The 25,374-nt window shown below is 39.4% G+C and overlaps 2 protein-coding genes across 7 annotated transcripts in view; one reads left to right on the top strand and one right to left on the bottom strand.

Moving 5' to 3' along the window:
* Window positions 1-7,207, top strand: part of MAD2L2 (mitotic arrest deficient 2 like 2) — a 74,985-nt gene extending 67,778 nt beyond the window's left edge. For all 3 annotated transcript variants that reach the window (XM_053691463.1, XM_053691461.1, XM_053691462.1), the window contains exons 8-9: window positions 2,694-2,786; window positions 7,054-7,207. In XM_053691463.1, the coding sequence (XP_053547438.1) occupies window positions 2,694-2,786; window positions 7,054-7,095 (135 nt within the window). In that variant the 3' untranslated portion in view covers window positions 7,096-7,207. The remainder of the gene's footprint in view (window positions 1-2,693; window positions 2,787-7,053) is intronic.
* Window positions 7,208-7,619: 412 nt separating this feature from the next.
* The window catches only part of LOC128639201 (F-box only protein 6), a 113,368-nt gene continuing 95,613 nt past the window's right edge, over window positions 7,620-25,374 (bottom strand). For all 4 annotated transcript variants that reach the window (XM_053691456.1, XM_053691460.1, XM_053691457.1 and 1 more), the window contains exons 3-6: window positions 22,667-22,793; window positions 20,472-20,567; window positions 10,307-10,442; window positions 7,620-7,931 (exon numbers count right to left, since the gene is read on the bottom strand). In XM_053691456.1, coding sequence (XP_053547431.1) covers window positions 7,782-7,931; window positions 10,307-10,442; window positions 20,472-20,567; window positions 22,667-22,793 — 509 coding nt within the window. In that variant the 3' untranslated portion in view covers window positions 7,620-7,781. The remainder of the gene's footprint in view (window positions 7,932-10,306; window positions 10,443-20,471; window positions 20,568-22,666; window positions 22,794-25,374) is intronic.

Raw genomic sequence — 25,374 nt, 5'->3', positions numbered from 1 at the left:
CGTGCCCATTAAGGGCCAGATTACAAGTGGACCGATATTTAAAGGGACATTATATGCAAAGGAAGGGGGAGGGGGGAGTGTCTGCTATTTCCCACTTGCAGTGGGTGTTCCAGTAACCTTTTAAACAGAGCTAAACTGGAAGCTTCTAAGTACTTTCTTAAATGGTTTAATACTGCATTTTTATTTCAGTATCTGTGCATATTCTTTATAGTAGTGTCTATTACATGCAGTTATATGAAAATTGGTGTATACTGTCCCTTTTAATGTTCCCGCTCGTGTGCGAACTCGAGTAGCACTCGTATTACAAGTTAAAAGTAAAAAGTTTTCGCTTGTGTGCTAAACCGATGAGCGCAACATGCCAAACTTAGAAACTTTTACATATTTCCCATAGATGTCAATGGAGCAAAAAAAGTGGGAAAAAAAAACCTAATGCCCTACTCGCACGTTAACGCAATTGCATATTCTCAAGTGCGCTAATCCGAGAGAGAGAACTATTTAAAAATACATAGAACATATTCTGCTATGTGCAAAACATTGGAATGTGAAATATTTACAGAACAAACACAGTTAAACAGCAGGGGTGTGGACATTTTTTTAAAAAACTACTTGTCCAAGGGACTAAAGCGGGAGCCCAATCTACTTGTCCCTCGTTACAATCTACTTATTCTGATTCGCAAAATAATTTGAACCAAAACTGTATTTAAATAAGGTTTTTATTGATAACAACTTAGGAGACAGACCGAACAATACTTTAATGCAATCAACAAATGCAAGTAGGTAGTGAGATTAAACAGAACAGATTTCCAAATGAGAATTGTAGCTTACTTTATAAAAAATAAAAAACTTAACTGAGACAACCTCATGAGGCTATATATATGCATTGAAATGCTTGCGCTGCGGATGCTATGTAAAATTCCATAGCCAGTGTTAGCAGAGTGTTGCAGTCACAGAGCAGGTTTTCTTTGGTTGGGGATGTATCCCTAAGCAGGACAAATTAAATAATAAATGAAGTAAATTGGAAAATTGTATGTTCTATCCAAATAATGAAATAAAATGTTGGGGTTTCCTGTCCCTTTAACAGCAGGATCTGATATCCCTTTAAGTGTAGGTGGCTGTTCTGTAGCAGAGTGTATGTGGCTGGAATAGCTCCACACCACAGATACAGAGCTCTGGGCAGGATGTAATACCAAGCAGTGCTGCCAGAAAGCACTAAACAGCAGCAGCCACTATTAAAAGTAAATCTTTTTTTTTAGCAGAAGCTTTGTGATATCTCCTTGTTACTGATGTCTGACTGCATCCTAGGCAGCCTTTATTGTCTGCCCATGTTCAGGGTTCAATACAGTTTGCACCTTTTCGCTACACTGAATGCACTTGACCTAAGGAGGGGGTAAGAACCTCATACCAGACGCTTTGGTATGAGGTTCTTGCCCACTCCTTAGGTCAAGTGCTTTCAGTGTAGTGAATGGTGGAGCCTGTATTGAAATGGCTGAAGCATTATGAAGTAGCCAGGTGGGGACAGTATAGTACTTTGCAAAGCTAAAGTGGAGCGTTATATACTTAGTCCTGATCGTGGCAACATCTCTTAGGGGATTAAAGTGAGGCTTATCTGTCTTTAATACTTTTTCCCTTATCCCTGTATACTTTTTAGTGTCCCAGCAAGGTTGGGAGTGTTTAGGACAGTGCTAGACAAATATGTTAAAAACCTAGGAGCCAGCAGAAAATTGATTAGATTGATAGATGTGTATATGTAGATATGTGTGTGTGTGTATGTATATATATATATATATATATATATATATATATATATATGATCTTGCACTTTATTAAATAGAAATATTGCATAAATATGTTTTCATATACTTGACTGCAAAGGGCTCCAATGCACTTACTGTATGTACAATCTTGCATTTCAAATAAAGATGCCAAGAGAATAAAGAAAATGTAATAATAGGAGTAAATTTTAAAGTTGCATGCTCTATCTGAATCACGAAAGAAAAAATTTGGGTTCAGCGTCCCTTTAAGTGTCGGTGCTTGATCCTACACCTAACATATGCCTATTGTCACGTTGAGGATATTGACCACTATACTACTATTCCGCTTTGCACAAGGCAATCTTAATGCATGAACTGCTTTATTATATCACTATGAAGCCGATATACTTCAAACCGCTTGCATATAACCCTGCTGCACTTGCTTCTAAATCTGCAGCTTGCTTATACCCTTTAAACATACACAACCTAATCACTGAACATTTCAGTCCAAGGGTCTGGCTTATTACATAGTTTGGACTGACGTCTACATTTTATTTTCTAGGACTGGGGACGCCCAGTATTTTTGTGTTATGTTTTCTTTTTCTGTGCATTTTTTTTATAATAATTTTTTTTAGATGGTTTTATTAGTGTAACTGTTCTTTGTAATGTATTTTTTGTGTGTTTTGTGACACTTTTTTGTTTTGCAAAACAGTTAACCAGAGCTCTGTGGACGCAGTAATAATTTTAGCATAATTCGCGATTGCCTTAAGAGATCTCGTTTACTTTCAACTTGTAATACGACCGCTATACCTGACAAGAACAAACAGCCGCAATCAACCCCTTTTTGCTTGCGCCTAACGGTTAGCGCACCACTCGTAATCTGGCCCTAAATAGGCCCTGGAAAGAACACTGTGTTTACTGGAATAAATCTTTCTCTTTCAGGACTTCCCCTGGATTTTAGCTGATGAGCAGGACGTTCATATGCAGGAGCCGCGGCTTATACCGCTGAAGACGATGACTTCAGATATCCTGAAGGTGAGCAGCATGTGTCTGATCCATTACTTCTTTATATGAGAGCACTGGCCTTTATTCACTAACTGATCGGCTTCTAGGGTTGTGTGGTGAGGATTAGAGCTGTCCAATATTTACCCTTTTAGTGCAAAAAAGAAGCAGACACACATACACCCAGATATTTAAAGGGTTACTGTAATCCACCTTTTTCATTTGTTTTGCTTTCCTTAAATGCATTTCAGAATCAAATTTTTTTAAAAAAAATAAAAAAACAAACAACAAAACTCATGTTCCTTTACTGAATAAACCAATGTTTTCTGCAGAGGAGTGTCCCTTTTCACAAGTAAAGAAAAGGCAGTTGTGCCACTGGGACGTACAAGCCCAATACTGCAGTATTAGTTTTAACATACGTTTAAACGTCTCTTAATTCACTTTTTTGTTTTTCCTTCAGGCAAAAATAATTACTTTCAACATGTGCTGCTGTTTCATGAACATAAGAGAGAGATTTTGAGTACAATTACCTTTTTTAAATTTGGCCAGACGTCGGCAACTGAGGCCTAAAGGGACAGTCTAGTCCAAAACAAACTTTCATGATTTAGATAGGGCATGCAATTTTAAACAATTTTCCAATTTACTTCTATCACCAGTTTTACTTTGTTCTTTTGGTATTCTTAGTTGAAAGCTAAACCTAGGAGGTTCATAGGCTAATTTCTAATTTCTTGAAGGCCGCCTCTTCTCTCAGGGCATTTTGACAGTTTTTCACCACTAGAGGGCGTTTGTGTGTCATATAGATAACACTGTGCTCACACATGTGGAGTTCCTAGGAGCCAGCACTGAATGGCTAAAATGCAAGTCTGTCAAAAGAACTGAAATAAGGGGCAGCTTGCAGAGTCATAGATGCAAGGTAATTACAGAGGTAAAAAGTGTATTAATATAACTGTGTTGGTTATGCAAAACTAGGGTATGGGTAATAAAGGGATTATCTATCTTTTAAAACCATAACAATTCTGGTGTAGACTGTCCCTTAAATGTCGGATTTAGGAAATGATTTATTGTTTTTGAATCCGTTACACATAACAGTGCAAAACCGCAGAGAAGATAAGCATGTAGATGCTGCAGTGACCAAAGAGAAATATAAATCCCTGCTGCCAGGCCGCTGCGGCAATAACAGTGATCTCGATACAGTTAGTGTGTTATGTAAATCCATTATTTGCCAAACCTCTTGCTCTGTTTTTCACTGAAACATTGAAGATCTAATTGTGTTAAATATGCTGCAATTACTTGATCCAGGTACACACTACACAGTGATTGCTTAGAACACAAACTTATTTACAGCTAACCCTAACTGGCCACAATTAACAGAGCTAAGATAAACATACTCACCAGGCATTTCATGTAGGTTGTTAGCACAGTGTGCAGAGCTTTGCAAGTATTATTATTTTTTTACATTTTACAGATTATTTGCAATTTAGTGCTTATATATTTAAAGGGACAGTCTACCATAGAATTGTTATTGTTTTAAAAGATAGATAATCCCTTTATTACCCATTCCCCAGTTTTGCACAACCAACACAGTTATATTAATGTACTTTTTACCTCTGTGATTACCTTGTATCTAGGAACCTTCTTCCAGCCCCCTGATCACATGCCTGTGACTGTTTATTATCTATTGTCTTGCAGTTAGTGCTGTGTTGTGCTAAATCTTAAATAACCCCCTGTGCCTGAACACAGTGTTATCTATATGGCCCAAGTGTACTTTCTGTCTCTTTGTGTTGAAAAGAGATTTTAAAAGCATGTGATAAGAGGCAGCCCTCAAAGGCTTAGAAATTAGCATATGAGCCTACCTATGTTTAGTTTAATGTAAGAATACCAAGAGAAAAAAGCAAATTTGATGATAAAAGTAAGTTTGAAAGTTGATTAAAATTAAGTCGTATCTGAATAATGAAAGTTTAATTTATACTAGACTGTCCCTTTAATGATGTTAATATCCCTTTAATAAGGTAAAATAAACTATAATATATATTCGTTTTTGATGCATTGTAAAAGGAGGCAGATTACTGAACAACCATTATTATTTTATTTCTAGTGTTTATAAGACAACCTGACATATTATATACAAACACAGAAACAAAGGAAATTCTATAACCTGCAGGGCCTCCTCCTGACTCATCTAGTTGAGACTGGGGCAATATTTGGGTAGGTGGGTATCACAGCTGAGATTGCAGATCACTTATAGGCACAAGGGAGGGTCAGGGATATTTATATAACACTTTAGTTACTGGGCTGAATTAGACAAAAAACAGACTTTTTTACTCTTTAAAGAGACAGTAAATACCACAATTTTCTTTTGTGCATATGAAAGTGCATGGCATGTAAATGTATTTTTTTTTTTTTTTTTTCTTGCAAAAATCTTTTTAGTTTCTAATTATTAAACAGGAAGTGCATATCTGTGTAAAACATACCCTTAAGGACTGATTGCTCATTGGTTGATTAGCAAAACTTCAGCTTCTTTATTGCTGGACAGTGATGCATCTCCAGCATAAAAAGCTTAATTTATGAATCTGCAGATACGCGAGAGCCCTTGTGATGCAGATGCAATAAATATAAGTAAAACATTTTTTAAAAGGAAGTGTTGAGCTAGGACAGAAGATATCACACTCCTCACTACAAACAACTCCTTCAAAAAGCTAGAATTTTACACAGATAACATAGAGTGAGGGTGCTAAGATAGCTAAAGATATCAGAAACTACTCAAAGTATGTAATATAACAATATATTTAAAAAAAATATAATCTAGCAATATATAAAACTAAAACTGGCAATATATAAAACCTGGGACGTCTCCCTTAGCCGTTAATAAAACAATATTAGGAAGTAAAGCATCAAAAAAGAAAAGGTACCGGTTATACAATGTAAACTAAAACATACCCAGATACAAAGTTACAGATGTGTCAAACAATAGTAGCTATTCTGTAAAAAAGCAGATATTCAGTAACAAAAGCAGTGGAGCTGCGTATATGTAATACTTTAATAGTGCTGAAAGCAAGTGCCTCTTTAAACCATAGTCTCTGAGGCGTATACCACCAATATTACACTTTGTAAATGAAAGTCCGTACCTCTCTTGGCAGTGGGTTCTTGAATCCTGTTAAAAAAACTGCTAATTGTGTCACTTGTGATGTCAGACGCCATCGGTCACATGGGGTGAACTCACTCGTGCAGCAATCCTTTTGAGTTAACAGCAATTCACCGTTTTGTGGAAGTCAAGAGGCTAATAAGCTCCAGAACCGGCTTAAGAATAACAGGAACACAGGTACATTTTGTTTTTTGCAGAGACTGCATCGCTAATCCAACTAAGAGGGACTGATACCGCTTGGCAGGTATTTACTCACCAGTTTCAATAGCTTTATTTATCTTAACAGGATTCAAGAACCCACTGCCAAGAGAGGTACGGACTTTCATTTACAAAGTGTAATATTGGTGGTATACGCCTCAGAGACTATGGTTTAAAGAGGCACTTGCTTTCAGCACTCTTAAAGTATTACATATACGCAGCTCCACTGCTTTTGTTACTGAATATCTGCTTTTTTACAGAATAGCTACTATTGTTTGACACATCTGTAACTTTGTATCTGGGTATGATTTAGTTTACATTGTATAACCGGTACCTTTTCTTTTTTTATGCTTTACTTCCTAATATTGTTTTATTAACGGCTAAGGGAGACGGCTCAGGTTTTATATATTGTCAGTTTTAGTTTTATGTATTGCTAGATTATGTATTTTTTTAAATAAATTGTTATATTACATACTTTGAGTAGTTTCTGATATCTTTAGCTACTGTATCTTAGCGCCCTCACTCTATTTTATCTGTGTACAATAAATATAAGTATAATATAATAATAAATATAATATAATATCACTGCTTCCTTAATTTCTCTGTTACCTCAGAATTGATGGACTTGAAATATCCCAGTTTAAGCATTTGCACTAGGGCAGATCCAGTTGCTTGCACAATATTAAATTCATCCAGTGGATGCCGTTTCCGTCACTTCACATGCTTAGGAACCATCCACAGTATAATAAATACAACCCTAAATACATTGTTGCACATTTTTTTCCATCTTAAAGAGTTTAATGCTCCTTTTATAAATTATGTAAAAAAGCAGAATGACGTAAACATGTTTCGGACACTTTTTAATCCTGTCAGGATTTTTTTTAATACCTCTTATTTATTGGTAATACATTTAAACCATGTTGTGTAAACTAATTTGTTATTTGTGTTTGGTTGCTATAGATGCAGCTTTATGTAGAAGAGCGAGCGCAGAAGAGCACGTGAGCACGATGTTTTACCCAGTGCCGTATGAAGCGTTTCACTAAACTGTATTGTTTGTGTTCCTGGAATCATTACGCCATTTAATAATAAAACCCGTCTTTGTGAGCGTTGCTAATAGATTTGTCATCCAGGCGATTCTGCACACAAAGACTTGTGCTAAAGACACAGGTGAAGGTGATTCTGCTTCACACACAAATGAGATGCCTTATTTACATAAACAAAATGCTACTTGTGTCTGGTTGTCTTATAATAAAAGCAGCAGATATTGGGACATTCTAGTGTAAAACTGCCCTTAAGTCCCTGAGCTGCAGGCAAATGTCAGTTTTCAGTATAACGTCCCTCGCCTTTACCACTCACAGACTCTGCAATATATAGAATCTGACTAACATTTTAAAGCATCTAAATTTTAGAGAAAATTACCACAATATTAACAAAGGTAAAAGATCATGTTTTTTACTATTTTTCATCTTTTTTTTTTTTTTTTTTTTAAAGCTGAAAATGTTTCTAAGAAACAGCAACCAGAAAAAAACTTTAAAATATTTGTAATTTATTGTATATATTTATGTTATATATCTGCATCTTATCATTAAAGCATTTACACATTAATTTCTAAGCTTCTATCTTATGATTTTCTGATGAAGTAGCCTTTGAGGTCGGTATTTATACACTTTCATGCAAACAACAATGTTTCATTCACTTAAATCCTCAGGCTCTATAGTAACACTGCTGTTTGTTACTCTCACTCCGTACCATCCAGCCCAGAACTGTGTGTCTTGTCCACCATGTTGAAAATATATGTATCTCACTCCAGGGCCATAGTCGCGAAACGTATGCGTCATCTAAAGAGAACGAAACAAGTGAGCTCTTATTTTCCTAATCCTACATTTATTAAACAGGCACTTACTGTATCTGCAGATAAAGACAGAACTAATCCATAAGAAAAGGATGACCTTTTAGTATTAAAAACAACCCCTTTTTTAGGCTGCATCTGAATTTGATTTTTTACTTAAAAAAAATAATTTTTATCTTAGCATTGTGAAACATTCATGTGTCAGCCAGGGCTCCATAGATTATATCCTCCATCATTTTGGCCTCAGAGCTCATGAAGAAATCTCTACCCTTTTAAGGTTAGACTTGTTCTTTCAGATCATGGCCCAAGTGTAAAAAAGCTTCTGTTTAACAATTGTGCAAGCTAGTTCTTGTCATCAGGATACCTTAGCTAACGCTAACCAATCCAGTGCACTTGCTTCTACACATGCAGCAAAATATCTTGTAGTCAGGGCTTGTGTGTGCACCACTAAACTCCAAGTAATTATAAATTCCAACTTCATAAAAACGCTTATTAAAGGGACATAAAGCCCACTTTTATGAATTAAATAGAGCATGTGATTTTAAACAATTTTTTCCGTTGACTTCTATTATCTAATTTGTTTTGTTCTCTTGGTATACATTGTTAAAAAGCATACCTAGGTAGGCTCAAGAGCTGCTGATTGGGGGCTACACATATATGCCTCATTTTATTGACTCACCCAATGCATTTACCTAGTTCCCAGCAGTGGATAATAGATAATAAAAGTAAATTGGAAAATTGTTTAAAATTGTATTCTTGATCTGAATTATGTCATTTAAAATTAATCACAGATGTTTGTTCACATCCACCACAATATTTATTACCAATTGATCAATAAAAGTATCAACTAAATTATCTCAATGTTAAAATCAAGGATCCTCAATAAATGCCTCATCAAAATACTAATCAAAATTGTAGAAAATTAAAAATTTAAGAAATATATATAAAAAAATTCAAAGTTTAAATCATAAATGTGCCATTAATTTATCAATTCAATAATACGCTTTCCTAAAAATGCTGTTAAAATACATGGTCCTAACCTAGATGCTTTCTCCATCCTACGACTTCATATGTGTCCCTTTTTAGTATTAATACACCAGTGACTATTCTTATGTTATGAGAGAAAACAAGATTAATACAGACAGGTACATACATTTATTGATATACATAATGATAACCTATGTAAACCCTCCTGAATACCCCTTTTGTAGGTTTTGGCTGGCTAATCTCTTGCTGAATCATGGCTGGAGATAATTTTCATTAGTTCTCCAGAAGTAAGAACTTGGCTATTATTGAACGTTCAGAGAAACCTAGCGTTTAATTCCATAATGTCTCTCAATTCCTTGTGAGGTTAGGTTTCTCAGCCAACGCTAAAGATTTCCTTGATGACCTACCCTTCTGTCTTCACCATTCATACTGTAAGCTTTTACAGGAACAGGAAGTTCTTCAGTCCTCCTTGTATACCTATTATTTGTATTGTATTCATTGCACCTGTTCTGTCGAAAACTCCAATTCATCAAAAACTCCCAATCTGTCGTCACTTCTGGTGACTCTTATTTTAATATCTGTTTTGCCTCTTTCTGGGGGGGGGGCCACCGCAGACCCTTTGGCATGCAACCCTTGGGGATTGAGGTTTACAAGGGGGGCTTTGCCACCCTTGAACCCCCCAGGCGGAGGCAAAATAGATAGTGAAGATAAGCAATTACTGGGCCTATCTGATTGCTTGTGAATCCTGTCACTCACTGGACAAGGACCAATCAGATGTATGGAAATACCGGAAGTGACGTCAGATTGGAGTTTTCGACAGATTGGAGTTCTCGACAGAACACACCTTTGTATAGAGCAGCAGAATATAATAGTACAGTAAAAATGCATGATTATAATTACCGAAGGAAAGGGTGTGTGTGTGTGTGTGTGTATATATATATATATATATATATATATATATTATACACATACACACACATATATATATATATATATATATATATATATATGTATAAATAAATATGAAATTGTGCCTTATTTTTTGTGTATAGCACCGCAAAATTCTGTAGCACTGGCCTTATAACAGGAGATTTCTACTGAACTCTAAAAGGCTTGAAGCTACTCTCTCACTAGTAAAGATTTATGCTACCTCATAATATGAAGAAATCAATAAAAACTGTTTTCTGTAATAGTGAATTTAACCCTGACTTGTGTTTTATGGAAGACTGACTTGGACAACAGATTTTAGAAAATTCCTGGACTTAGTGAGCACTGAATCTATAAATTTCATTTGTTCAACTCTCACACTGGTTCCAATTATTTAATGACCAAATTCTCAGCAGAACATTCACAGCTAAATTTGACAAATTTTCATACCGTTTGCCACTTTGCGTCGCTCCACTGCTCCATCATTACTGGTTCAGGAAGGAATTCTTGTATGGTTTGCTTTTTTTTGGAAAGAAGCCTAACGCACAATTTGTACATAGATCCACAGTCCCTTCTGGGCGCAAACCTGTAGATACCATAAAGCAAATATAGTCAACACGTTTCATGGACTTCTAGAAGAATAAGGACCTAGACTGGCATAACCTGTATTAATAATAAAGCTTTTATTCCATCCAAAGTACAAGTGTCAGGGTTTTTTCCCTGCTTTGTTTGCCATGTGCTGCTGGCAGCCATTTTACTCACCTCTCTTGCTGACTCTGGTGCATAGTGTGTGATGCTGCTCATTTTTATGGCCAGACTGGTGTACATCATCCGTGTGAGACAGGTGGCAGTCTCAGAATTGTGATGTCATCACATATTATTTAAAGGGCCTCTGTTCAGTATGCTTTGTCCTTGCGTTGTCGTAGACCTGTTTGTGAGTTCCAGTTCCTGTGTATTACCTGGCTGTCTGGCATCCTTTCTTTTTCGTGATCCCTGGCTTGTTCCTGACTCTGCTGTTCTCCTTGTTCCTGATTCCGGCTCGTCTGACTACTCGCTTTGGCTCCTGACTCGGCTCGTCTGACTACCAGCTCTGGTTTTGACTCCTGGCTTATTATTTAACTTGTGAACTTTTTATTATTTTTTGTTATTAATAAAGGTGTGATTATTTTTGCACTTCTCGTCTCAGTCTGATTCCTGACAACAAGGAACATTGAGTAAAATTACTAAATGCAAACACTAAACATCAACACCACAGAGGGTGAGGGGTCTTTCTGATGTTTTGTGTTTGCTTTTAACAATTTTACTCTTTGTACTGCACTTAATTCAGATGGAATAAAAGCTTTGTTTTATTAGTAAAGGGACACTTGAGATGTTTACTTACTTGTAATGAAACAACTTTGCAATATATGTTCATTATTTATTTGGCCCCCTTTTCATGTAAATCAGCTTTGAAAAATTAGAATTTCTAATTCTTAGAGCTCAAAATCCACCCTGCTGACTCTTAAAGATATCAAATTGGCTTTATCCAATAAAATCCGCAAAGCACTTATACTAACTTTATGACAGTGACTAGCTTTCTCGTCTGCAGGGTGGAGTTTGGCTTTTGAAAAACAGCTTCAGTAAAAAGGATGTTAATTTGTTTTAAAAAGTTTAGACTTGGCTGATATGTTATTTTATTGCAACATAACAGAAATGTCTGGTAATTACAAGGTGTTAACTGTCGCTTTTATACAGGTGGTTGAGTCGGTCTAAGATCCTTTTCTTGAATGATTTCCTGCACATGGGCATTTGTGACCTAGAAGGCTCCCCGTAACCACAGCTCAGCACTCAGCTCAGTTTTTCTGACAATGATTCAGACCCTTGAGTTTGTCTGCCCACCAAATTGGAATGGATCTACAGCCCCCTCCAGTAAATGTATAAAATTAAAGGGACATGAAACTCCATTTTTTTTTATTCATGATTCAAATAGAGCATATATCTTTAAACTGTTTTCCAATTTACTTTTACTATCAATTTTGTTTCATTATCTTGGTGTCCTTTATTGAAGAAGCAGCAATACACTACTGGGAGCTAGCTGAGCACATTGGTAAGCCAATGAAAAGATGCATATATGTACAGCCAACAATCGGCAGCTAGCTCCCACCTCCTGAGCCTACCTAGATATGCTTTTCAACAAAGAATATCAAGAGAACTAAGCAAATTACATAATACAAGTAAATCGGAAAGTTGCTTACAAATGTGTGCTCTATCCAAAACATGAAAGAACATTTTTTGCTTTATGTCCCTTTAAGGAGTGACTGGGCAATAGTGTATACATTTTTTGGAGACACAATAATATTGGATCTTAAATGCTTGTACACAAATATATTCACTGCATTCTTAAAGTCTGAAATTTACCATCACTTTAAGAGGCATCTCATTTAAAGGGACAGTCTAGTTCAGATAGGGCATTCAATTTTAAACAACTATCCTATTTACTTTTATCATCAAGTTTGCTTTGTTCTCTTGGTATTCTTAGTTAATAGCTAAACCTAGGTAGGTTTATATGCTAATTTCTAATCCCTTGAAGGCCACCTCTTATCTGAATGTATTTTACAGTTTTTCACAGCTAGAGGGCGTTACTTCATGTGTGATATATAGATAACATTGTGCTCACGCCCATGGAGTTTCTTATGAGATGGCACAGAATTGCTAAAATGCAAGTCTTTAAAAATAACTGAAATAAGGGGGCAGTCTGCAGAGGCTTAGATACAAGGTAATCACAGAGGTAAATAAAAAGCATATTAATGAAACTGTGATTGTTATGCAAAACTGAGGAATGGGAAATAAAGGGATTATCTATCTTTTTAAACATTACAAATTCTGGAGTAGACTGTCCCTTTAAAAGCCTGATGATAGATTCTTTTTCCTGGAGAGAAATTGTAGTGCAGACTTCACAAGTGCTGAACTCACTGAATGCTCAGAGAAAAAGGGCAGAGTCCTCCAACACGGAAATCCGTCACAAGCTTCTAGACCGGCAAATTTTGCTGTACTTGTCTAAGAGATGTTTGCTACATTTCTGTATGTGAAGGAGACACTAGTCCAGTGCAATATAGCACTAAATGATATGAGAGTTTTGTTACAATTACACGTTTGTGCATTGTATTTTATATTACATTACACTTCAGATTGGGTCCTTTCAGTATATACATTTAAGCTTTTCCACTTTCTATTTTATATTTTAATGCATTAAAATTTAGATCCAGCAGCGATTTTACAAATTCTGATTGTTTTGAAAGTTTCTGTTACTGTAACAAATTAGGATTGTACTTTGTATTTGTGTATCTTTTATAAATGGCATTTCTCCAACATAGGTGTGTCCGGTCCACGGCGTCATCCTTACTTGTGGGATATTCTCTTCCCCAACAGGAAATGGCAAAGAGCCCAGCAAAGCTGGTCACATGATCCCTCCTAGGCTCCGCCTACCCCAGTCATTCTCTTTGCCGTTGTACAGGCAACATCTCCACGGAGATGGCTTAGAGTTTTTTAGTGTTTAACTGTAGTTTTTATTATTCAATCAAGAGTTTGTTATTTTAAAATAGTGCTGGTATGTACTATTTACTCAGAAACAGAAAAGAGATGAAGATTTCTGTTTGTATGAGGAAAATGATTTTAGCACCGTAACTAAAATCCATGGCTGTTCCACACAGGACTGTTGAGAGCAATTAACTTCAGTTGGGGGAACAGTGTGCAGTCTCTTACTGCTTGAGGTATGACACATTCTAACAAGACGATGTAATGCTGGAAGCTGTCATTTTCCCTATGGGATCCGGTAAGCCATGTTTATTAAGATAGTAAATAAGGGCTTCACAAGGGCTTATTAAGACTGTAGACTTTTTCTGGGCTAAATCGATTCATTATTAACATATTTAGCCTTGAGGAATCATTTATTCTGGGTATTTTGATATGATTATATCGGCAGGCACTGTTTTAGACACCTTATTCTTTAGGGGCTTTCCCTAATCATAGTCAGAGCCTCATTTTCGCGCCGGTATGGCGCACTTGTTTTTGAGGACAGCATGGCATGCAGCTGCATGTGTGTGGAGCTCTGATACATAGAAAAGTCTTTCTGAAGGCATCATTTGGTATCGTATTCCCCTTTGGGCTTGGTTGGGTCTCAGCAAAGCAGATTCCAGGGACTGTAAAGGGGTTAAATATAAAAACGGCTCCGGTTCCGTTATTTTAAGGGTTAAAGCTTCCAAATTTGGTGTGCAATACTTTTAAGGCTTTAAGACACTGTGGTGAAATTTTGGTGAATTTTGAACAATTCCTTCATACTTTTTCGCAATTGCAGTAATAAAGTGTGTTTAGTTTAAAATTTAAAGTGACAGTAACGGTTTTATTTTAAAACGTTTTTTGTGCTTTGTTATCAAGTTTATGCCTGTTTAACATGTCTGAACTACCAGATAGATTGTGTTCTGACTGTGGGGAAACCAAGGTTCCTTCTCATTTAACTATATGTATTTTATGTCATAAAAAAATTTAGTAAAAATGATGCCCAAGATGATTCCTCAAGTGAGGGGAGTAAGCATGGTACTGCATCATCCCCTCCTTCGTCTACACCAGTCTTGCCCATACAGGAGGCCCCTAGTACATCTAGTGCGCCAATACTCCTTACTATGCAACATTTAACGGCTGTAATGGATAATTCTATCAAAAACATTTTAGCCAATATGCCCACTTATCAGCGAAAGCGCGACTGCTCTGTTTTAGAAAATTCTGTAGAGCATGAGAACGCTGATGATATGGTTTCTGAAGGGCCCCTACACCAGTCTGAGGGGACCAGGGAGGTTTTGTCTGAGGGAGAAATTTCAGATTCAGGAAACATTTCTCAACAAGCTGAACCTGATGTGATTACTTTTAAATTTAAGTTGGAACATCTCCGCGCTCTGCTTAAGGAGGTGTTATCCAATTTGGATGATTGTGATTATCTGGTCATTCCAGAACCACTATGTAAAATGGAAAAGTTCTTAGAGGCCCCGGGGCCCCCCGAAGCTTTTCCTATATCCAAGCGGGTACATTGTTAGTAAAGAATGGGACAGGCCCGGTATACCTTTAGTACCTCCCCCCATATTTAAAAAATTGTTTTCCTATAGCGACCCCAGAAAGGACTGATGGCAGACAGTCCCCAAGGTCGAGGGGGCGGTTTCTACTCTACACAAGCGCGCCACTATACCCATAGAAGATAGTTGTGCTTTCCAAGATCCTATGGATAAAAAATTAGAAGGTCTGCTAAAAAAGATGTTTGTTCAGCAAGGTTCCCTTCTACAACCATTTGCATGCATTGTCCCTGTCACTGCAGCCGCGTGTTTCTAGTTTGATGAGCTAGGAAAGGCGATTATTAGTAATTCTTCTTCTTATGAGGAGATTATGGACAGAATTCGTGCTCTTAAATTGGCTAATTCTTTCACCCTAGACGCCACCTTGCAATTGGCTAGGTTAGCGGCGAAAAAATTCTGGGTTTGCTATTGTGGCGCAGAGCGCTTTGGTAAAAATCTTGGGCAGCGGATGCGTCTTCCAAGAACAAATTGCTTGACATTCCTTTCAAGGGGAAAACACTCTTTGGCCCTGACTTGAAAGAGATTATCTCTGATATCACTGGGGGCAAGGGCCACGCCCTTCCTCAGGATAGGTCTTTTCAAGACCAAAAATAAACCTAAGTTTCGTCCCTTTCGCAGAAACGGATCAGCCCCAAGGGCTACGTCCTCTAAGCAGGAAGGTAATACTTCTCAAGCCAATCCAGCCTGGAGACCTATGCAAGGCTGGAACAAAGGAAAGCAGGCCAGGAAACCTGCCACTGCTACCAAGACAGCATGAAATGCGGGCCCCCGATCCGGGACCGGATCTGGTGGGGGGCAGACTCTCTCTCTTCGCTCAGGCTTGGGCAAGAGATGTTCTGGATCCTTGGGCGCTGGAAATAGTCTCCCAAGGTTATTCTCTGGAGTTCAAGGGGCTTCCTCCAAGGGGGAGGTTCCACAGGTCTCAGTTGTCTTCAGACCACATAAGAAGACAGGCATTCTTACATTGGGTAGAAGACCTGCTAAAAATGGGAGTGATTCATCCTGTTCCATTAGGAGAACAAGGGATGGGGTTCTACTCCAATCTGTTCATAGTTCCCAAAAAAGAGGGAACGTTCAGACCAATCTTAGATCTCAAGATCTTGAACAAGTTTCTCAAGGTTCCATCGTTCAAGATGGAAACCATTCGAACACTTCTTCCTTCCATCCAGGAAGGTCAATTCATGACCAAGGTGGATTTCAAGGATGCGTATCTACATATTCCTATCCACAAGGAACATCATCGGTTCCTAAGGTTTGCATTCCTGGACAAGCATTTCCAGTTCGTGGCGTTTTCTTTCGGATTAGCCACTGCTCCTAGGATTTTCTCATAGGTACTAGGGTCCCTTCTGGCGGTGCTAAGACCAAGGGGCATTGCTGTAGTACCTTACTTGGACGACATTCTGATTCGAGCGTCGTCCCTTCCTCAAGTAAAGGCTCACACGGACATTGTCCTGGCCTTTCTCAGATCTCACGGATGGAAGGTGAACGTGGAAAAGAGTTCTCTATCTCCGTCAACGAGGGTTCCCTTCTTGGGAACTATAATAGACTCCTTAGAAATGAGGATTTTTCTGACACAAGCCAGAAAAACAAAACTTCTAGACTCTTGTCGGATACTTCATTCCGTTCCTCTTCCTTCCATAGCGCAGTGCATGGAAGTGATAGGTTTGATGGTAGCGGCAATGGACATAGTTCCTTTTGTGCGCATTCATCTAAGACCATTACAACTGTTCATGCTCAGTCAGTGGAATGGGGACTATTCAGACTTGTCTCCGAAGATACAAGTAAATCAGAGGACCAGAGACTCATTCCGTTGGTGGCTGTCCCTGGACAACCTGTCACAAGGGATGACCTTCCGCAGACCAGAGTGGGTCATTGTCACGACCGACGCCAGTCCGATGGGCTGGGGCGCGGTCTGGGGATCCCTGAAAGCTCAGGGTCTTTGGTCTCGGGTAGAATCTCTTCTACCGATAAATATTCTGGAACTGAGAGCGATATTCAATGCTCTCAAAGCTTGGCCTCAGCTAGCGAGGGCCAAGTTCATACATCAACCATCAGGGGGGAACAAGGAGTTCCCTAGCGATGGAAGAAGTGACCAAAATCATTCTATGGGCGGAGTCTCACTCCTGCCTCCTGTCTGCTATCCACATCCCAGGAGTGGAAAATTGGGAAGCGGATTTTCTGAGTCGTCAGACATTGCATCCGGGGGAGTGGGAACTCCATCCGGAAATCTTTGCCCAAGTCACTCAACCGTGGGGCATTCCAGACATGGATCTGTTGGCCTCTCGTCAGAACTTCAGAGTTCCTTACTACGGGTACAGATCCAGGGATCCCAAGGCGGCTCTAGTGGATGCACTAGTAGCACCTTGGACCTTCAAACTAGCTTATGTGTTCCTGCCGTTTCCTCTCATCCCCAGGCTGGTAGCCAGGATCAATCAGGAGAGGGCGTCGGTGATTTTGATAGCTCCTGCGTGGCCACGCAGGACTTGGTATGCAGATCTGGTGAATATGTCATCGGCTCCACCATGGAAGCTACCTTTGAGACGAGACCTTCTTGTTCTAGGTCCGTTCGACCCACTCCAGCTGACTGCTTGGAGATTGAACGCTTGATCTTATCAAAGCGAGGGTTCTCAGATTCTGTTATTAATACTCTTGTTCAGGCCTGAAAGCCTGTAACCAGAAAAATTACCACATAATTTGGTATATCTGTTGGTGTGAATCTGCAGGATTCCCTTGGGACAAGGTTAAGATTCCTAAGAGTCTATCCTTCCTTCGAGAAGGATTGGAAAAAGGATTATCTGCAAGTTCCTTGATGGGACAGATTTCTGCCTTGTCTGTGTTACTTCACAAAAAGCTGGCAGCTGTGCCAGATGTTCTAGCCTTTGTTCAGGCTCTGGTTAGAATCAAGCCTGTTTACAAAATTTTGACTCCTCCTTGGAGTCTCAACCTAGTTCTTTCAGGGGGTTCCGTTTGAACCCTTACATTCCGTTGATATTAAGTTATTATCTTGGAAAGTTTTGTTTTTGGTTGCAATTTCTTCTGCTAGAAGAGTTTCAGAATTATCTGCTCTGCAGTGTTCTTCTCCTTATCTGGTGTTCCATGCAGATAAGGTGGTTTTGCGTACTAAACCTGGTTTTCTTCCAAAAGTTGTTTCTAACAAAAACATTAACCAGGAGATAGTTGTGCCTTCTTTGTGTCCTAATCCAGTTTCAAAGAAGGAACGTTTGTTGCACAACTTGGATGTAGTTCGTGCTCTCAAATTTTACTTAGCAGCTACTAAGGATTTCAGACAAACTTCGTCTTTGTTTGTTGTTTATTCTGGTAAACGGAGAGGTCAAAAAGCAACTTCTACCTCTCTCTCCTTCTGGATTAAAAGCATTATCCGATTGGCTTATGAGACTGCCGGACGGCAGCCTCCTGAAAGAATCACAGCTCACTCCACTAGGGCTGTGGCTTCCACATGGGCCTTCAAGAACGAGGCTTCTGTTGATCAGATATGTAAGGCAGCGACTTGGTCTTCACTGCACACTTTTTCTAAATTTTACAAATTTGATACTTTTGCTTCTTCTGAGGTTATTTTTGGGAGAAAGGTTTTGCAAGCCGTGGTGCCTTCCATTTAGGTGACCTGATTTGCTCCCTCCCTTCATCCGTGTCCTAAAGCTTTGGTATTGGTTCCCACAAGTAAGGATGACGCCGTGGACCGGACACACCTATGTTGGAGAAAACAGAATTTATGTTTACCTGATAAATTACTTTCTCCAACGGTGTGTCCGGTCCACGGCCCGCCCTGGTTTTTTTTTAATCAGGTCTGATAATTTATTTTCTTTAACTACAGTCACCACGGTAACATATGGTTTCTCCTATGCAAATATTCCTCCTTAACGTCGGTCGAATGACTGGGGTAGGCGGAGCCTAGGAGGGATCATGTGACCAGCTTTGCTGGGCTCTTTGCCATTTCCTGTTGGGGAAGAGAATATCCCACAAGTAAGGATGACGCCGTGGACCGGACACACCGTTGGAGAAAGTAATTTATCAGGTAAACATAAATTCTGTTTTTCTATTCTATTTTCACGATTGTAAAATAAAACCACCTCAGAAAGTGGGTGGGACAGGGGAGTTCCCTAGATTTATGTCTGAAGTGCTCTAACAATTCTTGTGAAATGCTGTAAGCATTTTAAACAAGCTGGTCTCACTGAATTATCGTGTCAGCTGTTTGCAGATGAAGTTTGCTCAAAATTCACAATACACTTTATTTTACAAAAAAGTAATATTTACTAAACTAGTAGCAAATGCAAGTTAGATTGTAGTGAAAACATGTGTTTAATTTGTATTTGCTGCAAACAGACTTTATATCAGCCCAAGGTTTTCTCCTGTTAACGTCTCTCTCCCCTGTAAAATTATGTATCCCACAGAGCCTCATTACTTTCTAAGGAAGGCATCTCATCTCTCTGGGAGTTCCAGGTTCCACCCTTTTTGTTATAGAATTCATTAGTTCAGGCCCAGTGAATTCTTCACTATAATTTAATTTGAAGTGTAAAGTAATATACAATACAAAATGTAAATGCAGCAGTGCTGTCCTGCCATGCAGTGCTATATTGTACTGGGCTTGTCTTCTTTTCACATACAAAAAGACAGGGAACGCCTTGTAGAAGTAAAGCAAAGTATGCCTTTTGAAAATGTCACTAGGGATCGTGCAGTGCTGGAGGATCATATTATCTCATCTGAGTGGGTTTATATCATCAGGCCCGAAGGGAAATCTGATGTGAAATTTAGAACCACAACCCTTATTCTTTAATCTGTGTGTTATATCTTTTATTTCCTTTTTAAAAAACTTAATTTGTGCAGGGTCCATTACTTCCTGTTAATAGCCCCATAAGGTGGCTGTGATCTCTAAAGGAAGGCAAATGAGGAGTTTGCAAGTGGTTGCTAGGAGACACATGCACTAGCTCTACTCAGTTTCTTGCCCATGCTAAGTAGAGGACTTTTGCTGCAAAAATCATGTGACATGATGGAAAAAAAAACAAAACGCTGTATAAATACCACCTTTTCCAAGAGACAATTCAAAGTATGAATTACAGTAGTAGTCATTACTTTGAATTGCCTTTAAGAATAGTTGGTAAAAAAACTACTATGTACAAATGCCACCTCCAAAAGTATGTACAAATAATACAAATGATTGTACATGTTTTAATATTCTGATTTGCTGATTCTTGCTAACATTAATAGTCCTCACCAAGATGTGATCATGAACAAACAAAAATAAACACTTGCAGGAGACACATACACTAGCAGACACATGCACTTGCAACAGAAAGTCTGTTTTTTGCCCATGCTCAGTTAAGGACTTTGGCTGCAAAAATCATGTGACAGGAAGCAACATTAGCACTAAAATTCTATAATGGTAGCTCCCTTATGTCCCTGATCCCAGTGTTAGTGCTTTAACAGTGTTGAAATAGTTTATCTTTCAAGCTTTTATTGAATAGCACAGAATGTCTTGTGTTTAGATAGCGAGTACTCACCAGTCCTTCACAGTTATAGCCGGCTGAATCGCATCCATGAAGCGGTTTCCATATCCTGCTTTTTTTAACGCGATAAGCTGTGATTTCTTGCACATCCTAGAAAGTACACATGATTTAAACAGAACTATAGTGCCATGTGATTATATATATATATACAATGCATTTTTTTTACAGACTTCTGGGAGCCAGTTTACTTTATTGGGGTGTGGTGCATACACACGTATTAACAGTGCCAAGAGATCAGCAATGGGAGGGTGTTAAAAAGGGCCACCCTTAGAACAGACAGAGTCGATGACTGGAGAATATGCACCCTGCACACACTTATGTCACTTAAGCTTGTGCACAGTGTATATGCACCCTGCACACACTTCGCTGTCACTCAAGCTTGTGCACAATGTATAGGTGCCCTGCACACACTTGTCTATCACTCAAGCTTGTGCACGGTGTATATGCACCCTGCACACACTTGTCTGTCACTCAAGCTTGTGCACAGTGTATGTGCACCCTGCACACAGTCTTTGTCTTTAGATTAGGGTCAGCAGTGCACAGTCGCTGTCTTTAGATGAGGGTCAGCAGTGCAGTCTTTGTCTTTAGATGAGGGTCAGCAGTGCACAGTTGCTGTCTTTAGATGAGGGTCAGCAGTGCACAGTCTCTGTCTTTAGATGAGGGTCAGCAGTGCACAGTCGCTGTCTTTAGATGAGGGTCAGCAGTGTTCAGTCGCTGTCTTTAGATGAGGGTCAGCGTGTACAGTCGCTGTCTTTAGATGAGGGTCAGCAGTGTACAGTCGCTGTCTTTAGATGAGGGTCAGCAGTGCACAGTCACTGTCTCTTTAGATGAGGGTCAGCGTGTTCAGTCGCTGTCTTTAGATGAGGGTCAGCAGTGCACAGTCTCTGTCTTTAGATGAGGGTCAGCGTGTTCAGTCTCTGTCTTTAGATGAAGGTCAGCAGTGCACATTAGCTGTCTTTAGATGAGGGTCAGCAGTGCATTAGTGCAAAGTCTCTGTCTTTAGATGAGGGTCAGCGTGTTCAGTCGCTGTCTTTAGATGAGGGTCAGCAGTGCACAGTCGCTGTATTCAGATAAGGGTCAGCAATGCACAGTTGCTGTCTTTAGATGAGGGTCAGCAGTGCACAGTTGCTGTCTTTAGATGAGGGTCAGCAGTGCGCAGTTGCTGTCTTTAGATGAGGGTCAGCAGTGCACAGTCGCTGTATTCAGATGAGGGTCAGCAGTGCACAGTCAATGTCTTTAGATGAGGGTCAGCAGTGCACAGTCACTGTCTTTAGATGAGGGTCAGCAGTGTTCAGTCGCAGTCTTTAGATGAGGGTCAGCGTGTACAGTCGCTGTCTTTAGATGAAGGTCAGCAGTGTTCAGTCAATGTCTTTAGATGAGGGTCAGCAGTGCACAGTCGCTGTCTTTAGATGAGGGTCAGCGTGTTCAGTCGCTGTCTTTAGATGAGGGTCAGCAGTGCACAGTCGCTGTATTAAGATAAGGGTCAGCAGTGCACAGTCGCTGTCTTTAGATGAGGGTCAGCAGTGTTCAGTCGCTGTCTTTAGATGAGGGTCAGCGTGTACAGTCACTGTCTTTAGATGAGGGTCAGCAGTGCACAGTCGCTGTCTTTAGATGAGGGTCAGCGTGTTCAGTCGCTGTCTTTAGATGAGGGTCAGCAGTGCACAGTCGCTGTATTCAGATAAGGGTCAGCAGTGCACAGTCGTCTTTAGATGAGGGTCAGCAATGCACAGTCGCTGTCTTTAGATGAGGGTCAGCAATGCACAGTCGCTGTCTTTAGATAAGGGTCAGCAGTGCATAGTCACTGTCTTTAGATGAGGGTCAGCAGTGCACAGTCACTGTCTTTAGATGAGGGTCAGCAGTGCACAGTCACTGTCTTTAGATAAGGGTCAGCAGTGCATTAGTGCACAGTCGCTGTCTTTAGATGAGGGTCAGCAGTGCATTAGTGCACAGTCGCTGTCTTTAGATGAGGGTCAGCAGTGCATTAGTGCACAGTCGCTGTCTTTAGATAAGGGTCAGCAGTGCATTAGTGGACAGTCGCTGTCTTCAGATGAGGGCCAGCACTGGTGAACCGGAGCTGACTTTATGTATTAGATATGATGACTGTAATTTATATCTTCTGTGTAATAGTCCTCTTGTCTTTAGTATAAAACATTCTGTATATAAGGAACGGTAGAATGCTGAGCTCTTACCCATAAGATGTTACAAAGTATTGTGTAACTTTCTCATCAGGTAAGTGTTGCCCGTGTTCTCCAGGTAAATCCTCTATCTTCCAACGATCACCTCCGTTTCTCTCTATAGTCCAGCAATTCATTCCCTCTATGAATGCATGGAAAAGTGAGATTCGATTAAAGATTTTCAGATAGTTTAGAGATTGTAGCGAAAAAGCAGAATATACACTCAACCGGCTACTTTATTAGATACAACTTGCTAGTACTGGGTTGGACCCACTTTTGCTTTCAGAACTGCCTTAATTCTTCATGGCATATATTTAACAAGGTATTGGAAACATTCCTCAGAGATTTTGTCCATATTGACATGATAGCATCATGCAGTTTCTGCAGATTTGTCGGCTGCACATTCATGATGGAAATCTCCCTTTCCACCACATCCTAAAGGTGCTCTATTGGATTGAGATCTGGTGACTGGAGGCAATTGGAGTACAGTGAACTTATTGTCATGTTCAAGAAACCACTTTAAGATGATTTAAGCTTTATGAAATGGTGCATTATCCTGCTGGAAGTAGCCATCAGGAGATAGATACACTGTAGTCATAAAGGGATGGACATGGTCCGCAAAAATACTCAGGTAGGCTGTGGCATTTAAACAATGCTCAAATGGTACTAAGGGGCCCAAAGTGTGCCAAGAAAATATCCCCCACACCATTACACAACCACCCTCAGCCTGAACCGTTGATACAAGGCAGGATGGATCCATGCTTTCATGTTGTTTACGCCAAATTCTGACCCTACCATCTGAATGTCGCAGCTGAAATCGAGACTCATCAGACCAGGCAATGTTTTTCCAATCTTTTATTGTCCAATTTTGGTGAGTCTGCGAATTTTAGTCTCTGTTTCCTGTTTTTAGCTGACAGGAGTGGCACCCGGTGTGGTCTTCTGCTGCTGTAGCCCATCTGCTTCAAGGTTCGACGTGTTGTGCATTCAGAGATGGTATTCTGCATACCTTGGTTGTAACGAGTGGTTATTTGAGTTACTGTTGCCTTTCTATCATCTCAAACCAGTCTGCATATTCTCCTCTGACCTCAACAAGTCATTGTCGTCAAAAAAATTGCTGCTCAATTTTGTCAGACTATTCTCTGTAAACCCTAGAGATGGTTGTGCAGAAAAATCCTAGTAGATCAGCAGTTTTTTAAATACTCAGACCAGCCCGCCTGGCACCAACAACCATGCCACGTTCAAAGTCACTTAAATCCCCTTTCTTTCCCATTCTGATGCTTGGTTTGAACTTCAGCAAGTCATCTTCACCACATCTAGATGCCTAAATGCATTGAGTTGCTGCCATGTGATTGGCAAATGAACAGGTGTACCTAATAAAGTGGCAGGTGAGTGTATATGTAATAGTATATTATGCATATAAAATCACATTAGTTTTTTTTATTATGTATTCATTATATAACCATGTACCTTATATTTATGTACACATGTGTATGTTTAATGAGCTAGCATTAAATACTCATTCCTTCATACTGTGGGCTAGATTCTCAAAAACCCTCCTGCTTGGAGTAAAATTGTTGTGTAGACTCCACCTTAGCAGAACTCACTGAATTCTCTAAGAAAAGAGTAGAACCTGAAAATAATGAGACTCTCTAGGATAGAGAATCTCACAGGTATAAGTGACGTTAAGTGGGGGAGCACCTTCCACTAATATAAATTCTGTTTGCAGCAAAAACAAATTAAACCAAAAGGTTTTCACTACAATGTAACTTGCATTTGCTTCTAGTTTAGTAGCATTATTTTCTTTCCTGTGGCATGGAGAGTCCACAAAACATTCTAATTACTAGTGGGATATTCACTCCTGGCCAGCAGCAGGAGGCAAAAAGCACCCCAGCAGAGCTGTTAAAGGACCAGTCAACACTGCAGGATTTCAACCTAAATGTGTGCACTATGTAAAAACAAACATTTTGATATGCACCTGGTAAAAATCCACTGTATATTCTTTGCAAACGTTCATTTTGAAGTTTTTCCAGCTTTCCACGTCCCCCATGTCACATGTATGCCATTTACCAATGAAAAATGCATATGGATTTTTTATGTCCTGCGTATGCCCTATAGAAATCACTGACGTCGCAAGTGACGTCACTCGTGAACGGGACCGTGCTTTAGTGGTGGAGCAGTGCAAATAATTCTACAAATTTGATACTTTTGCCTCAGCTGAGGCTTCTTTTGGGAGAAAGGTTCTTCAAGTGGTAGTGCCTTCAGTTTAGGTCCGCCTGTCTTGTTCTCCCTCCCTATTCATTCTGTTTCCTCTAGCTTGGGTATTGGTTCCCACTAGTAATTAGAATGTTTTGTGGACTATCTCCATGCCATAGGAAAGAAAACAAAATGTATGCTTACCTGATAAATGTATTTATTTCCGGGCATGGAGAGTCCACGACCCGCCCTTATTCAAATTAAGATGGAAGTTTTTTTGTCTAGTCCTCAGGCACCTCTATACCCTTGTGTTATCTTCTTTTTCCGTTTCCCTTCGGCTGAATGACTGGGGGTTATGGGTAAGGGAAGTGATACTTAGCAGCTCTGCTGGGGTGCTCTTTGCCGCCTCCTGCTGGCCAGGAGTGAATATCCAACTAGTAATTAGAATGTTTTGTGGTCTATCTATGCCCGGAAATAAATACATTTATCAGGTAAGCATACATTTTTTTTTTGCCAATTGACACACCCAG

The sequence above is a fragment of the Bombina bombina genome, chromosome 8, assembly GCF_027579735.1.
Source record: "Bombina bombina isolate aBomBom1 chromosome 8, aBomBom1.pri, whole genome shotgun sequence".
Taxonomy (NCBI): domain Eukaryota; kingdom Metazoa; phylum Chordata; class Amphibia; order Anura; family Bombinatoridae; genus Bombina; species Bombina bombina.
This window is presented reverse-complemented; position numbering and strand designations above follow the sequence as displayed.